The sequence below is a fragment of the Dermacentor silvarum genome, chromosome 6, assembly GCF_013339745.2.
Source record: "Dermacentor silvarum isolate Dsil-2018 chromosome 6, BIME_Dsil_1.4, whole genome shotgun sequence".
NCBI lineage: Eukaryota > Metazoa > Arthropoda > Arachnida > Ixodida > Ixodidae > Dermacentor > Dermacentor silvarum.
The window spans coordinates 84,517,642-84,534,198 of NC_051159.1; the positions used below are offsets into that span (position 1 = coordinate 84,517,642).

Genomic DNA, 16,557 nt, shown 5'->3' on the forward strand with positions numbered 1-16,557 from the left:
TTATTTGTACGGGACATGGGACGTTTTTAAAAAAAAATGACTTTGAAAACAGTCTTATGACGAAAGCAAGCACTAAAAAAATGAACCTGTGATTTTTCGCTTTTGTTTTCTGCATGACAACTTGTTTGACATTGCTCCGAATGCCTATATATGGTAACTGGGCCACTTTGATGCCAGTGACAGTGAGCGTCGGAAGAAGAAAAAAGAATGACAAATCCCACGTAAATGTGGGGATCGAATCGGTGATAAGCAAAGCTTCACTTCACATCTTCTTCCCTTATATACAGCTGAACTTTTCTCGCTCAATGCACGCTCTGGTGCAATTTTGTTCCCTTTATTTCTTTCTCCACACTGTGTTTTTGTTACCAATTTCTCCACTTCTCGCCTCTCGCTCTACGTGTATATTCGGGCACCTACAGAGTGGCACACACTCAGTTGAACATACTGAGCACGTGTACGGTAGCAGGCTAAAGGAATAATATTACCTCGGGCCGACCTCTCTGCTTTTCCTCAATAGATCAACCCCTCTCTCTCTCGGTCGAACATGCCCAGTAGCTTGAATTGTCTCAGAAACATACACAGTGACCCATCCTCAGTTTGCCTTACCCTCGTGGCCGAAGTTGTCTACTTGAAAGCATACCTATAGTGGCACATGCGCCTTTGCATGCATACCCAGTGCCCAAATTGCCTATTCGTGCTGTGGCAAGTAACCATTGGCTCAAGTTGTTGCAAACCTACTTGTTTCTGGGCAAGTTAGTTCATTCTTATAGCGATATGTTAGGACGCGAATTGAAGAGGAAGAAGGGACAAAACGACAGGAACCGGAACGAGCGTCGTGTATACAAACCCTTTTCACTGCGATCCCATGGGCACCGCCGCATTTGATCACGGAGTGACGCGTCCATTGCTTGCCTCAGCTGCCACCGTTGCCTCCTTGTTTACAATGCATGTGCATGACACCAGTGCGGCTCAGCAAACATTTGCTTCAATGGCAATCATAGACAGTGATTGCGTGGACGACACGTAGCTTGGGACCACAGCTTCTGAGGACATGTAAGCGCTTACGGGCTTACGGATCTCATTACGCCTTGTCCAAACGTTGCGAGCTGCATATACGGTGCTTAATTTGTACTAGATGCGGGGATAGAAATGTATTCCAAGCTGTCCAAACTTTCCACTTCTGAATTTATTCAAGATTAGTGTCTTTTGCTCTTCGTTATTCATGTGCCACTTCCTCTGAAGCAGCGGCTTGTCATGTTTTTGACTCAGTAACGTTCCTCGGTGGGGTCATTATCTGATTCTTTGTTTTTTTTTTGCGGGGCGGTCACTCTGCCATCTGAGCTACCCAGTAGGCTAGTAGATCGCAGTGCGAGGGCGAATTAATCAACTGTATTGCCATATTCAGTGTCCCTACGCTTCGAGTTGTCGATTATTTGGCCTTCGCGCTGCAATTTGCTAGCCTCCTAGTTAAATCAGGTGGTAGAGCGACCGCCCCTGGAAGGCGTTAGTCTCGGCTTTGAATCTCAGACCAGGACGAATTTTTCTTCAATTGTGAAGCTTTCTTTCTGAGAAATCCATATAAGATTTCCTTTGTAACTTAGTGCCATTTTCGGGTTGATGACAATTTTCCCAACTGGTTCTGGCACATAAAACCCCAGAAAAAAAAGACAATTTTTTCTTTGATGAGTGGCAAAGTTGGACCAGAAAAGGAGAACCTGAATGATGCTTTTTTGCCATTCAGTCTTGCAAGATGATGAATAATTATTCTATTCTTGTTATACTTACCTAAAAATAATTGATTGGAATGATATTGTATTTAGACAATTGTGATGTAAAGAACAGAAACTCTGAACACATAAAAAAACTATAGTTTATTTGCAGGAGATTCATAACTTCTCATTTTGATGCACACAGCCTATATGTAACACTCAGAGAAACAGTTTGTAAAAAAAAAGCAGACCTACTGTTTCATTTATATATTACACTATGCACAATAATTTGTGAAGATTACTCGATGTAAGCATCTTCACCCGCAGTACCTCCAGGTACCCACCATTGACGTTGAATGTTTTCAAGAGGAATTATACAGTTCTCTCTGCTGTCGTCATCTCGCTGTAAATAGGCACTTGTGAGTTGTATCACATGACAAAAACACAGTCGAAGCGCATAGCAAATAATTTAGAAGAAAACCTTGGTAAATAAGCGTGCAGTTCACATACTCACAGGAACGCTCGTTAAATAGTGTGAGCAACGGCTTTTTCACGTCATCCGACAGCCTCAGTGTATTCATGCACTGACAGGGTGAGAATGTTATGCATCACTTCACACTACAGAAGAAAGGTAGAAATGAATGCATGACTGGAAATGGCTAGTTATGTAGGCACAATCCCAGCTATTTCCAGTAATGCCCTGGTCTGCAGGGTATGAAGTTATTTACAATGTATTTTGTTTGCTGGTACAGTTTCATTCTGATTGCATACTTGCCTGAAATAAGAACTATTTGGAGCGCCAATTTGTGATCAGTCAAATAATAAACATTATATTTTGTTCAGGGGTATTATGAATGTGGCATGGTGCTAATGTTAAAGGCAGAACAGCTAAGCTGTAACAGAAAGTAAAGCAGCCCTGAGAATATGCTCTAGACTCTAGAACAATGGAACACAATATCACTGTACATACATTTCAGAGGACAGTTTTAAATAAAGATGCCAGGTGAAGCTGCACAGACGAAAAGAAACATAACATGCAGCAAACATTAACAGTCAAAAGAACTGAATCAAAGCAATGAATTAAGCTTGCTTTGGAAGCGTAACAAGAAATTAAAGTAACATAAACAATACAGCATTTGTCTCAGCAAAATTTCATAAGTATGATATGTTGCAGCATCATTTGTTAACACACTTCGCATTAGGATTCGCACAGCTGTCTGAAGGACTTCCTTCGATACTTCAGCACAATAACATTGTTAAGTTCTGCATTTGTATATTAAAATGCTGAAACTTTTTATGCAAGCAACAAATGACCAATGAATGTAATACAAGTTATTAACCTGAGCTTCTTTTAGCTGTCAAGTGAATTGTCATGTGCCATTTATACTGCTTCTGAACTGACAGATCTGCCTTTATTTCTTCAAGTAATTTACTCAAATATTGGAAAAGTAGGTTCCTTCCTTCAGGCTTAAAAAGTACCATACCTTGGTAATTTTTGCGCAGTAAAGTATGATGGGCCACATGAAATCAGTGAGCAGGTGGTGTTATGTGCTTTGGCATGTGTTTACTATGTATAATAAGTATGTAAGAGCTCATACTGTTTCTAGCCTGGTCATGTGTTTTTACCTGTTTAATCACAAGTTTCATTCAGTAATACATTTTCATTCAAATACTGCACATATTTTGTATAGATAAAATGGTGAAAAATGTATGAAATACTTATTTCGCATTGTGCTCAACTATATATACCTTCTTATTCCAGAATCGCCTCAGAATCGCTTTGTCCACACAACTTATGTGACATAAGTTACAGTAACTTTTCACAAAGCGTAAGCTTATTCGGCTTGTTTTCTAGTATAAGTGCTGCAAAAAAGTACTAAAATATGACTAGAGTTGGTTAAAAACGGCTAGCATTTAAAGGTGAACAAAAGCGCAAATGCAAGGCAGTGTACCTTATTGCATTGTTTGTGACGCTTCTTTTTTTACTGAAACAAAAAGATGGTTTTTGTCTTATACTGTTTTGTGGATGAATCATTCTAACTGTACCTAGCATATGACAAAATTTTCAATCGTGGAATGGCAAAATACTGCGGAACAATTTATGTCTTGACCTTAGCATTTTGAAGTATGTGTACAGTTGTTAAATTACAACTCGCTGCCTTAGGAAAAAATGAAGAAAGCCGCAATGCAAGCTACCAGCATTACTTCAATGAATAAGAGACAATCTCAAGGACAGAAGAAATATTTTGATCAGTGTATGGTGACCAAGCGATGTGATTGTATAAATATACACATAGAATCTTCGTTATTACACATTATTTTTTGGATAAAACATTTTCAAGTATATACAGTGAAAGAAAATTGACTAGCTGTGTCATGCATACACACACAACGACTTGCAACGAAGTCGTGACAAATGGTCACACGTTCGCACTGTAAAGAAGGCACAAGTACTTGAGCACATCCAAGGTGCTGGAAACTGCATTTACACTGTCCTTTTCATAATTTAAACCGAGAGTGCACAAAATGGACCAGTGACTAGTCGTGTCATGTGGCGATTAAGTGCATTATATTATATTCAAGGAGTCTGAGAGCCATAGTAGCCGCCGTGAATATTTTGCACTCCTTCGAAACTTTCTTTATCTCGTCACCCTTTAGAACAAAATGAAATTATTTTTCTGTTCCCTGCATACCTTTTTTGCGTACTTTCAGCACAGTAAATTTTTCTAAGTGTTTACTGCAGTGCTTCTAGTGGAGAACAATGGCTCCTAGTTCATCTCACATTTTTTAATAGGCAGCTTTGAGCAGCTTGGATGTGGACAGAGAGTACTTGGCCGCAGTCACTCAATGTGAAGCACTCAATCACGCGTCTCCGCACGGCATACGTCTCGAGCTTGTCGAGTCCACCGAGGGGAAAACATGGCATCCCGCACTTCCTTGAGAGCACCTTTCTCTCGCACGTCTCTTGTTCGGATCGGTCATCTGATGTCCCAGACCTTTAGGCTGGGGTAAAGTGTACCCGCAGCAAAGCTTGCGAAGACTCCTTCGTCGTTCACCGCGGAGTCATTTGTGTCACACTTGTGATGACACTGACCTAGTTGAGCATCGCATCAGATCCTGATGAAGAAGCGCCGCACGTTCCCATAGTGGGTCTTCTGAAAGGTGGAGAAATTCAGAGAGCATCGTAAGCCCTTCTACACCGATATGCAATATATTCACTGTCTCTTTACAGTTGCTCGATGCAGCAAAGGTACGAGTATCAATATCGTCCACATCCTCGCCATCATCATGATCAACAGCATCATGATCAACAGCAGTATAGTCATCATCAAGCAGAGCGACGATGGCGATTCCAACCTGCTGTTTTATTTAGTTAGAAGATATGCGGAATACTGGTATTTAGCCTTTTCCCATTACTATGTTGCCCTGCACAAGATGGCCGACCTTCAGCTTCCGGGACTACTTATTAGGGGGTGGACTATGTACAGGAAGGATGTAGATTATATTCAGGAAGAGATGACGGCAAGGATAGTGACATAGGCTCATGCACTTTTACTTCGCGTGGGTCAAACAACATGCGCGGGGAAGCGCACTTTCAGAATTGTGCATACCCCTCTTTTCGAGTAATTATTTATTATTTTTTATTATTTATTAGTTACCTGCATCACCCCGTAGGGCATTACAGCAGGGAGGTTCTTGAGACGCAACTGGCTATTTTGAGTGGCCGCGTCTGTCTAATGTGGTCTAGCAGTCAGGAAATACAGGTATATTTGTGGATAAACACCTAGATCATGGGGTTTAGCGTTACGAAATTGCACACTGAGTTACGAGGGATGCCGTATTGGAGGGCTTGGGATTAATTTTGACCATTTGTGGCACGTTTCAACTTCCACCCAAAGCAAGGGATATGAGCATTCTTGTTTTCTGCGGCCATCAAAATGCGGTCGCCGTGGCTGGAAACCGAACCATACACCTTGCATACAGCAGCGCTATGCTAGCGCCACCGAGCGACCGCGATGCGTATGGCCTTAATTTTGCCTTATAGCACTAGCAGCACGACCCATTGCTGCTGTGCAAAGACTGACAAGTGATGAGTCGAGCACAACTATGCTCACTGATATTATAACTTTATTTACGGTTAGCAAGCCCCAGAGTTTAGGCGTTTTCGTCATTCTATTGTGTTGTGCCATTATATTTCTTACAACAGCATGCTTTTCTTCAGTTGGATGAGACGGGCTATGAACCTCCGAGAGAGCGCACCACTATATGGGGGCGTACTTCGGCGCTTATGTGACAAACCTACGTCTATCCTTTGAGGCATGCTCATATTGTGTAATGGGGGTAAATGAAGTATGTGAAGTGATTTCCAGGAAGATTAATCGACTGTTTGCGAAGAGTACTAAGCTGCTCCTCAGCGCACTATATGACAAGAACATGCCTGCTATTTGAAAAAGAAAATAGGCATTGTGCTCTACCGTATTTAGAAATTCGATCATTTGAGATTTATGGTCCCTCTCTTCGACTCAGGACATAATTTTTTTGCGTCACTGTTGACGAGTTGATGACATTCGTAATTGACCACTTTCGTCGTATGAGAGAACGGCGATCGTTAATTCGTATAACAAACAGAAACAAGGTTACAAAGGCACGGTATGGTTGTAGATTATCTACAGAGCACTGCGGATATTTGCATATGAGGAACTGTGCTCACCGCTGCATGCAGTCTAGAGTGGTTGAAATAACTACAGAAGGATATGCTCACAGACCAAGAAACAGCAGCTTCGGCAGGTGTTTCAGAGCTTCTTTAACTGGGCACGTGTGACTAGAGCACTTGGAATCATTATTTTGGGCCCTTCCTGTCACGCTTCAAAGCTTTGTGGAATGAACATTTCGAAACTTTCCCTGTGTCAGCTACGGCGCTCCATGTACACGGCCCACCTCATGTGGTTCACCAGCAGCATTAGCAGTTGATAGAAATTTCCGGCGCGTAACACCATCTCTTGTTGTAGTACTAGTTATTGCTTTCACAGAATGTTACTAGGTGACGCTTGACTATTGACCACGGTATAGGAGATGCTAACGGTGAGCAAACGGGGTTACCGGTGGCTGCGGGACGAGAGCGGTGCATGACAGGCAGTGAAGCGTGCGACGGCTTGCCGAGGGAATGACATGGTGGTTGGGCGTCGCTTTTCGCATTGTCCATATCTTAACTCTGTTTCATTCGTAACGTTTTTTTATTGTGTTGTCTAAAATAACATCTCGCTTCCCGTTTGCCTTATCTCCGGGACCCATGCAATTACCCGTGGAACAGAGCAGTTGCAAGTTGCCTAAAGGCGTTTGTACACGTACGCGTAGAGTGTCGAGTCCCTGGGTTGTGCAGCCATGTGCTGCTAGACGGTGCTCTCCCTGCGGTTGGCCATGAGCGGCGTCTCGCAGCTGCTGCCGCCCTCGTCCTCGAGCTCCTCGCCCGTGAGACCGAGGTTTCCCGGCACGGGTCGCAGTGTCCGGTGGAAGTCGATGCGCGCGTACTCCGTCGGCGGCTCCGGCAGCTGGGGCACGGCGCCGCCATTGTGCGCCCCCGAGGAAGCAGCGGCGGCGGCGGCAGCGGCACGGCGTAGCGTACCTCCCTGCTGCACGGGAAGTACGGCCACGGCCTTGGGGAACGACAGCTCGGCGTACGTAACCTCGCCCCCACCGCTGCCACAGACGTCCTGCTGTTGGCGGAACCAAAAGACGAGCGAGTTGAAGCACGCATCCACAACGTCTTGGGGGTTTCTAAGTTAACGGTATGTTGTGCATAATTGAGCAGATTAGACAAGAGATTTCAAACTCAGGCTGGGTGCCGGGCCACATACACAGTTGTCTAGTCCTAGAGAAAACTACTCACTAGTTCTCATCCGAAGTAGTTTCAACATTTATTCTAGTTTTCAGGAATGAAAGTGGCTGACATGACGCCTAACCGAGCTATCTAATAAATAAAATTTGGTTGAGAGGTTCCTCGCGGACAGAATACGGATGCTTTGCGGGCCTCCTGTGGGAAGTTGACCGCGTTTTTTAAACGTATTTGAGAATTCCGTGAACTAATCTCCTGGTTTACTACCCAATGTGGCCAGTAAAGAAGAATGCTATGAATGTCGAACCTCCGTGAACTAGCCTGCTGCTCTACTTCGCAATGCGCTCAGTAAAAAAGAATGCACTGGGTGCAGGACCTCCGTGAATTAGCCTGCTGGTCTGTTTCCCAATGCTATTATGCTTAAATTCGATCGCACGCCGTTCTTCAACAGGCCACTGAAATCTCAGCACACCGACGTTTTATCGCTTCGTCCTCGCCGTGGCCAGAAGTTGAACCCGTGATAGTGTGCTCACTAGCAGGACGCTATTGCTGCTGAGTCGTTGAGGCTGATAGAGCTAAAATTATAGTTCATCCCAGCTTGTTCCTTAAATAACATGCTACTATACAACAAGCGAGACATGCGGCCACAACATTTACACTGTATGAATAATTTCTTTGGAAAACAATAATTTTCGGTGAATTCGCGCTCTATTCCAAGTAGACTGCTACGCGGAATAGTAACCTGGGCAAGTCGGCACTGATTAATGTTTGAAGGGCAGCGCTAAAATTTACCGAGGACGGAAAGGTGCCCACGAAACGACCGGACAAAGCATCCGTTCTTTCGTCATGTGTAGGTTTTCGTGCTCCCTCTAGACATGAAGTAGACTGTGCTCACTGTCATTATAGCGGCAGTCTTTGATCATCTTACATTGCACCGCCACTATCGCACGTCGCTAAGTTACTTCACCGAATAATAACGACACACGAATCCTTTCTGGTACGAAAGTCACGAAATTCGGCGAAACAATGTATACAGCGTGGGATGGCGTATGAAAAATGCCAATTTCAACGTGGTTCGCGGTTAACGCGATGTTTTGCGACAACTTTAGGTAAGGCAAGTATAACAAAACCAATACCGCGTATTTATAATGAAGGTTTGAATAGCTGCTGTCGCATGATAAATTGTGTTCATAATCCTGCCTTCCTTTCTGGGGTTTTACGTGCCAAAACCAAAATCCGCAGAAAACCCGCAAACTTATTGCCCTTCTAATGTCCACGCATGAATAAACTGTGCAACGGCGCCTCGAGGTTTGCCATTGGATTTTTAGACGTGCTTACCTTCTTCGGCGAAGCTGTCCTATGGTTTCCTAAGCTTTCTAGACTTTCCTTCAGTGGCAGTTGTGCAGAGTAGGAATCCATTCCCGCTGCCAGGGCAACCATTTTCTCGTGCGCTGCATCGTAGCCGGAGAAAACTGGAATGCAGGTAGAGAAAGTTTTATATAAACAAGAGGACTCTCGCTCATTAGTGGTGTGTTTAGTTTGAGTCGCTCACGGAAGATTTTCGCCGTTTTAGATGTATTGAAATCACGTGGTAAAGATTTTTCGAAATTAGAAAAATCCGTGGCTTTAGAAAGCCCGGCCAATATCAAAGCACATTTCACTTCGCGATTAGTCTAGCTTTACTGTACAGCTTGTCGAACTAAACATGTGATGTCACTGGCCGAGGAGCGTGAACGTTGCGCGTATGGACAAATATTTATTACCATAAACTCTAGCATCAGGCGTGATATTCGATATATATACACAACGACGAAACGGAGAGCATTTGTTGTTTTCGGAATATCGGAATCGTTATCAAAGGACTCCAATATAGGATAAGTCTCTAACGTTTGCTATTGACAGTACTTTGCTGATGATTATATAGTTGTGTTATTGTTGGCAGGCGGAATTACCAAGCATATTGCAATAACCATCTATCATTAACCCTCAGATCGTGCAATTTCGCAAGACCTTTTTTTTTGCTGAATGAATTAAATGGCTTGTTTCAGGTGTCAGATTCTCAAATATGACTTTCACTATATTCAGACTCAGAACTATCCAGTGTTGTAACATACCAACAAAATGAGCTTATGTTTTTATTAATTTCAAGTCGCCAAAAAAATTTACATTCTTGCAGTGCTGTTAGACCCACTTATAACTGCTTAGTTCTCACTCTAACTGAGAATTTATACGTGTAACATTATTATGTGCCAGCTAGGCATTCTCATGGGGTCATACGATCTTGTCAGCTTTCTTGCACTTTAGTATGCCCCTCTTGTCAGACGCTGTCGGCCCAGCAGGGGAGAACAGGCATTCTGCTGCCGTTGCTGGAGCGCTTCAGAGAGTGACATCGTGGAGCTTTGGCTTGACCTATATACTATCAATATTTTTTTACTAGAAATTCTTTGACAATAATTCGGCTATTAATAGCATTGATAATAGTATCGATAGTTTTGTATCACTGTTTTACATCAACCACATGTTTCTAAAATATTGCTCTTGCTTTGGTTTCGAGAACGAGCGCGCTCTGAAGAAAAACAGCGGAAGCGCCGGCGGATGATGATGATGTTTATTGGCATCCCCTTTGAAACGGGGCGGTGACAAATAGTCACCGAGCCTACTTGGTTTAAGCAGGTATGCTATATGTGCTTTTCACTCTAGCATCTTTGTATACATCTCCTTAATCTTTTTTTTCTTCTTCCTTTAAACTTCTCTATCTACCTTGTACCGCCCCCTATGCTGCAGTGGATCCTGTCGTATCAATCTCTTCGATGCTTTTCTTTTCTCACCAACACTCTAAATGTCTCTTGCTTATCTCGCTTGCTGATGCTTCGGCCCACTTTAAGTCCAAGCGTTTCTTACGTTACCTACAAGTCTCACTGGGTGAATCCCTTCGCTTCCCGTTAGGCTGTGCTGAATTGTCTACCGATTTTTGCTGCAGCATACACATGTCTCGTCTTGTTGCGAATATTTGCTCCGGTATGTTTTCGTCTTTAGGCAACCGGGTCGAGCCTCAAATAGCAAGACACTGCCCTTTGTGTTATCGTACAGGTTTCCCCTTTTAATTTTTTCCATCTCATTCTTGTAAATCTCCATGGTCCTTTTTGTTTCCATTATTTGGATCCAATTTGCTGTTTCTGTTCCTCGCTTTCTGTTCGATGACTCTTGGTTGTCTATTTACTCTTTCAATTACCCGGTACTTGACTGCTAACTTTCTTGACCTCTTCCTCCATTCTGTGTCCACGCTTTTCAGGAGTTGGTCCGGCGCGTTTTTGGACGTGGCGCCACCCTGTCGTCGATAGCGCCAACTACCGCATTGTAAGGAGAAATAGGCGCCACATTCGAAGCCAAATACCGGCAGCTCACCAAAACTGGTAAATGTGAAGGCTGTGAAGCCCGATAACGAGACACTAAAATATTTATTGACCAGCACCTAAGCAAGATATTCACAACGACCAGAGGTTGTCTCATTACAATTATTTCAAAAATGTGCTTTCGAACACATTTGTGCAAGGTTGTGAAGCTCAGAACCATCGCATAGCAACAAATTCAGTTACTTTTCCTTAACTACAATGTCGTCTACATTTGCGTGATTGCCATTACTTGTAATTACTACGGCTGTCATGTCTGAGTGCCACGATTTGGTTGAGACGTAAGTGATCAGTGACGAAATATGGTGCCTTACCCGTAGTCGCAGGAATTATGTCAGGACCCTTCTCTTCCAAGTCAACGGACTCATCTGGGTCTTTCTTCAGCAAGGTCATGGATCTGTAACGAAAATTGTACGTGAGTATATTTTTTGCAGGCGCACGTGTGTAATGTTGCCGAGGAATTAAACATCGACCCGTATAAAAAAGACAAAACATTGTGGCAACCTTTAATCCTTGATTATAAATAATGGGATGATGGTCATCTCTCAATGAAAAAAAAGAAAAAAAAAGACAGAAGACTGCGAAACCTACCCTGGAGGCAAACCGCTTAGATAAGGAAACGAAGTTTGCAAAAAGAAAGCAATAATATCTGACTGTAGGCGAGTATTAATTAAGACCGCTGTCTCGCATTGCCATTCTCTAAACGCTTACTTCTTGTCACGAGGCTAACAGTGCAGTAATGCAAATCGCTCATGAGGGGCTGCTAGAGGGCCTTTCAATGTGGTGTCTTTTTTCGACGCTATTTCGAAGCAAAACTGGCTAGTCATCATCAGACTTGTACACGTATATAAAAATGTGCACTTGATAACATTAACTTCAATAAAATGAAATTGATTACAGTTACCAATTACTGCCGCTCGCGGGTAATCGGGCAATTGCTAAAAAGTATGCGTCTGCAAATATTCGAAAAGTTCAAATATTATATTTTTAATAATGGTATTCGATTCGAAAATAGATACTCGTAAATGTTTGATTATACGGTAGGATACGAATATTCAAATCAAATATATTGCTAGCTGTGCGGGAGAAAACACGGTTCTTATCATTTATTTCTATGTAATCTATGAATATTGGGTCGATTTTTTGCTGAATATTGTGACAATTTCGTGCAGCTTCTAGGAAACGTCCGCCTGTAAAGCACACTTAGCCACTGAACGACTAAACTATGCGGAAAAGCCAATCTCAGTAGCAAGGGGCACGGCTTTGCGACTGGCGAGGGTGCACCTTCTCTTTTTAACACGATAGTGTTCAGCGCCCCGTGTCGCAGAAATTCCGGCGTTGGTAACCGGCGTGTGATCGCGGGTGGCGGAGAAAATCACCCAACAACATCAACCACGCAGGCCCTCCACGTGGTGCAACGCTTTGGTGAACAAAAATTGAATTTCTCACAGTGACATCCGCCAGAAAAATGGTTAAGTATGACTTTACTATTCGGCGTCGGATTCGCCGTCGGATTGTTTACCAATCGGCGTCGGATTGTAATTTGAATGTACGAGAAAACCAAATTTTCCTACGAGGAAACTCGAGCATTTCTACCAGACTTGCGCGCGTCGGGGCAATAGCAAACAATTAAAAAACTAATAAAAAAGGTGCTAGGGCTTTTACATTTTAATATAAAACCACTTATATTGCCCCTGGAAAAACATCTTTCCAGCAGTGCATTTCAGTTTAAAAGTGAAGCCGACTTTAAGGGGATCGGTGTAAGCTTGGTATTTGTAAGCTGGCTTTCCCACGTTCAGTGTGCAGTGAATGAAGCCTACTTGCCGTCGAACGATGCGACGCGAACGGGTCCCGATAACGCTACCGCGTTGTACTCTTAAAGGCGAAGGTTAAGGGTTCTCCAAGTTTTCTCTTAAGCAGTTCGCGTTTCACGAAACTATCATCATCAGCAGGCTCGAGCGTCGTCTTCTTCCGTAGCTGGCTCGTTGGCGCCCCTCGGTTAGCGCTCGTACTCGTGCTCGGCACACGCTCGTGCCAGTGCTCCCGCGTGCGTTTCACGAAAATTAACGCCATCTTCCATTCCAAAATCAAGCCATCTTCAGCATTGGCTTGAGCGTCGTCGTCTGCTTCCGCAGCTGGCTCGTTGGCACCCCTCGGTTAGCACTCGTACTCGTGCTCGGCACGCGCTCGTGCCACTGCTCCCAAGGTAACTAACTATACCTGGTAGCGAAGCTTCCATAGAAGCCCATATATACGTTCCGAACATGGCGGTTCATCTGGTAGCGAAGCTTCCATAGAAGCCCATACGTTCCAAACATGGCGGTTCATCTGCGGTTCATGGGGCTTAGCGCCATCTGTGTGAGGAGGGAACACTTCCGGCGGAAGAAAAAATAATTTGACGTCATATCCGTTAAAAACAGAAGTGACGTCATTTTGTTCTCAAAGGCGCGAAATTTGTTTTCGAAGGCCTGCCATTAGGGCTGTATATTGAAATGCCCCGCCATTCGACTTCATGGGCGTTTCAAGCTTTCAGCGCGGAGAGCGATGCAGGAAAAGTTCAGCCGTACGGGTGTCGAAATCGCATCGCTGCATGGAACATACTTTCTTTGGAGGCCGACGAACGTTTAGGGAGTAGAGCGCTTGTCCTTTCGTCGGATGCCAAGCCCGTCGGCCAGCGCTGTCCCACGAAAACAACTAAAGTAAACAACTATCTGGCGGTCGCAACTCACTACTTTTTACTGAACAGGTCAAGAAACAATGAAACTACCCGCGTCACCAAATTCAGACAAACGTCGACAAGCAAAGCAACACAACACGTGAGGGGGGCGTGAACTTTACGAGCGCGCCTTTCTGTCCACTTCAAGAGCTGCATTACATTGCAAGTGATAGCGGCGTCAAGTCCCGCCGCTATCGGTGCGCGCATAAACAGTGGGCGCTGAAAAAAGGTATTTATTGATAATGATGAAGTAGAGTTGTTCTTTTTTCGCCATGCGTATATAAAGTTGATTAGGAATTTCATTTTCGTTGAATGAATCTAACTGTGTCTCCATTTAATTAAAAAAAAACGCCTTTTTCTTTCCCAATGTTTGTTCCCTCCAAACATAGTCGCGCTTTAATCGCTGCTCCCATAACCACCCTTGCTGATGTCGGTGACAATTCGTTCTGAACCGCTTTTCGCCCGAAGCTTCGCGACCATTTGGATCGACCTTGCTGCTCCCGCGTTCGTCGTCTTCTTCCACAGCTGGCTGCGTGGCCGCTAATCATTCCAGCGTGCAATTTCACTTCTCTCAATCGTTGTAATGGCGAAGCAAAACTTGCACTAGGCCGCGCAAAGCTCGAGACACAACGAACCTGGCCGATCGATTGCGTCTCCTGGTAGCAGCTAGGTTGAACTTGGCTATGTCGAGGTTAAACTTGGTTGTATCTAGGTTGAACTTGGTAGCAGCTAGGTTTGGTCTTGGCTATGCTTGAGTTGAGCTTGGTTATGCCAGGTATCTCTTAGGTTATGACGCAATCGATCGGTCAGCTTCGCTGTGTCTCGAGCTTTGCGCGGCCTAGTGCAAGCTTTGCCGTTTATTTATTTATTTATTTCTTTTTTTTCTGCAGCGCCACTTCCATTTTTGATATTATTACTTGACAGCAAGCGCGATGAGTGACGATTGGCACAGGGTCAAATGCCTCCAAGTTTACGGGCAAGTGATGCGGTACAATAAGGCACAGGCTGGCGAGGACAGTTAGTGGCAATTACTAAATTTTCCAAGTTAACATGAGGTAAATACACAATGTTTTAGTATAATGGCTTACTAGTTTAGTTTTTTAACATTGGCAATGTAACTGCAATGCTCCAACATAACAAATTAACCCAACTTGCCACTAAATGCATGTGCATATTATTATTCGATATTCGATGCTAAGTATTCGCATTCAATTCATATTAGAAAATTTTGATATTTGCACACCCCTAGTAAAAAGCAATGGGTAACATTTACGTTATTTTCTTGCCAGCTTTTATTATTATTGCATGAATACAGTACATATATAAAACGAGCTAGCTTGGCTCTTTCAGTGCGTCGTTACAGTCATTTGCATATTGGTTAAAGAATTGTTTTTCCAAATTTTTGCACTCATGTTTCCTCTATTTCTTGTAAAGATATCAGCAGCGACACTGAAAACTCGCTTGATGTGGGCGCCGGAAGGAATGGCGGCCTTTAGCGCATGAACACCTCACGCACGAGATCGTGGTAGCACAATGCCGCAATGCTCGCATCTGGATTCTCTATGAATCGTAGCGCTTCATTGTTGTTGGAGTTCGGAGAAGACGTTCCTGTTCGGCAGAAACTAAAAAAAATGTCCATAAGTGATTTGCTGGCCACAGCTTCCGAAATGGACCATCGGTGTGGAATCACAGCAACGCCAGTTCAATTCGTCGACCAACATTGGTGGAGTTCTTGCAGCCACCTCTCCCCTCCCTCCTTCACTCGTTAGGCATCTAGAGTTAAACCGAACAATTATAAGGGATGCCAGCAAAAGTTCACGTTTCTAGAAAAGGTGGCTAAATCTGTAATGCAATTAAAAATATAACTGCTTATCCTTCAGCCCTGAAAATAACATTTCTGGTAAATTATCAAAAATTCGTGTATGCGAGCCACGTACCATGCTGACAGATAGAACATGTACGCTTAACAGCCAAAAACTTGTCTATATGAGGGAAATCAGAGACTGAGCATAGCGAAGAATTGAGTAGCAACTCATACCGCCTATGCATGGCGCTTAAAAGTGCCTCCAAGATAAGGTGCGCAAAACTAGGGTTTACATATCGAAACGGGCGCATCCACGAGGCTGTCGCGTTGGACGACCACAGGCGTCCTACTGGAGCTCCTGCTATATTAAAATGCTAGAAGCTGCGTCTCCTGTTACAGCTTGTCGCGCCAATAATGCAACTGATACCACGTAATTGGTCACTGAAATAATGTAATTGAATTACAACCCATCACCGAGTAAGAAACGTAATCGCTAAATCACGGGATTACCAGGAAACGTAATTGATTACAAGTAATTAAATACATGTGATTCGTTACGCACAAGTGTGTTCAGTATATCGCCTTAGGCGGACCGATGCACTGATGAAAACGTGCTCAGAGGGAAGCCGAATAAATGTTAAAGCTCGAAGACAAATAATTTTTTATTAGCTTGTCAATAGTAATAAGATATTGCCCTACTGAAAAATCCATATGCCCCATAACTCCCATATCCAATAATCCAATATGAAACATATAGGATCCCATACGAAAACCCGTTTTTCCTATATGTCATATGATATTATTGGATATAGGAGTTATGGGGAATACGGCGTTTTTTCAGTAGGGTGTGTTTAGTTTCTGTGGTAGTCAACGTAAATGCTCCATACTGCGTGTGCTACTAATAATTGCGCTGAAATGCACTTCTAAAACTGACCACAGTCTTCTTTTCCCCCTCGATCTGACCGCGTTAGCGAAGCTATAACGGCCGTACCCGCGACGTCATTGCAAGGAAATCTCTCGGCTCTGATTGTCCCGCATGTTTCGATGGGGTTCGGATACCAGTAATTACGTCATTACAGCGGAAT

At 43.6% G+C, this 16,557-nt stretch overlaps 1 protein-coding gene across 1 annotated transcript in view; it reads right to left on the bottom strand.

Moving 5' to 3' along the window:
* Positions 1-1,852: 1,852 nt before the first annotated feature.
* LOC119455699 (protein turtle homolog B-like) overlaps positions 1,853-16,557 on the bottom strand; it is a 298,519-nt gene continuing 283,814 nt past the window's right edge. The window contains exons 11-14 of the mRNA XM_037717123.2: positions 11,267-11,349; positions 8,881-9,014; positions 7,059-7,423; positions 1,853-4,864 (exon numbers count right to left, since the gene is read on the bottom strand). Coding sequence (XP_037573051.1) covers positions 7,100-7,423; positions 8,881-9,014; positions 11,267-11,349 — 541 coding nt within the window. The 3' untranslated portion in view covers positions 1,853-4,864; positions 7,059-7,099. The remainder of the gene's footprint in view (positions 4,865-7,058; positions 7,424-8,880; positions 9,015-11,266; positions 11,350-16,557) is intronic.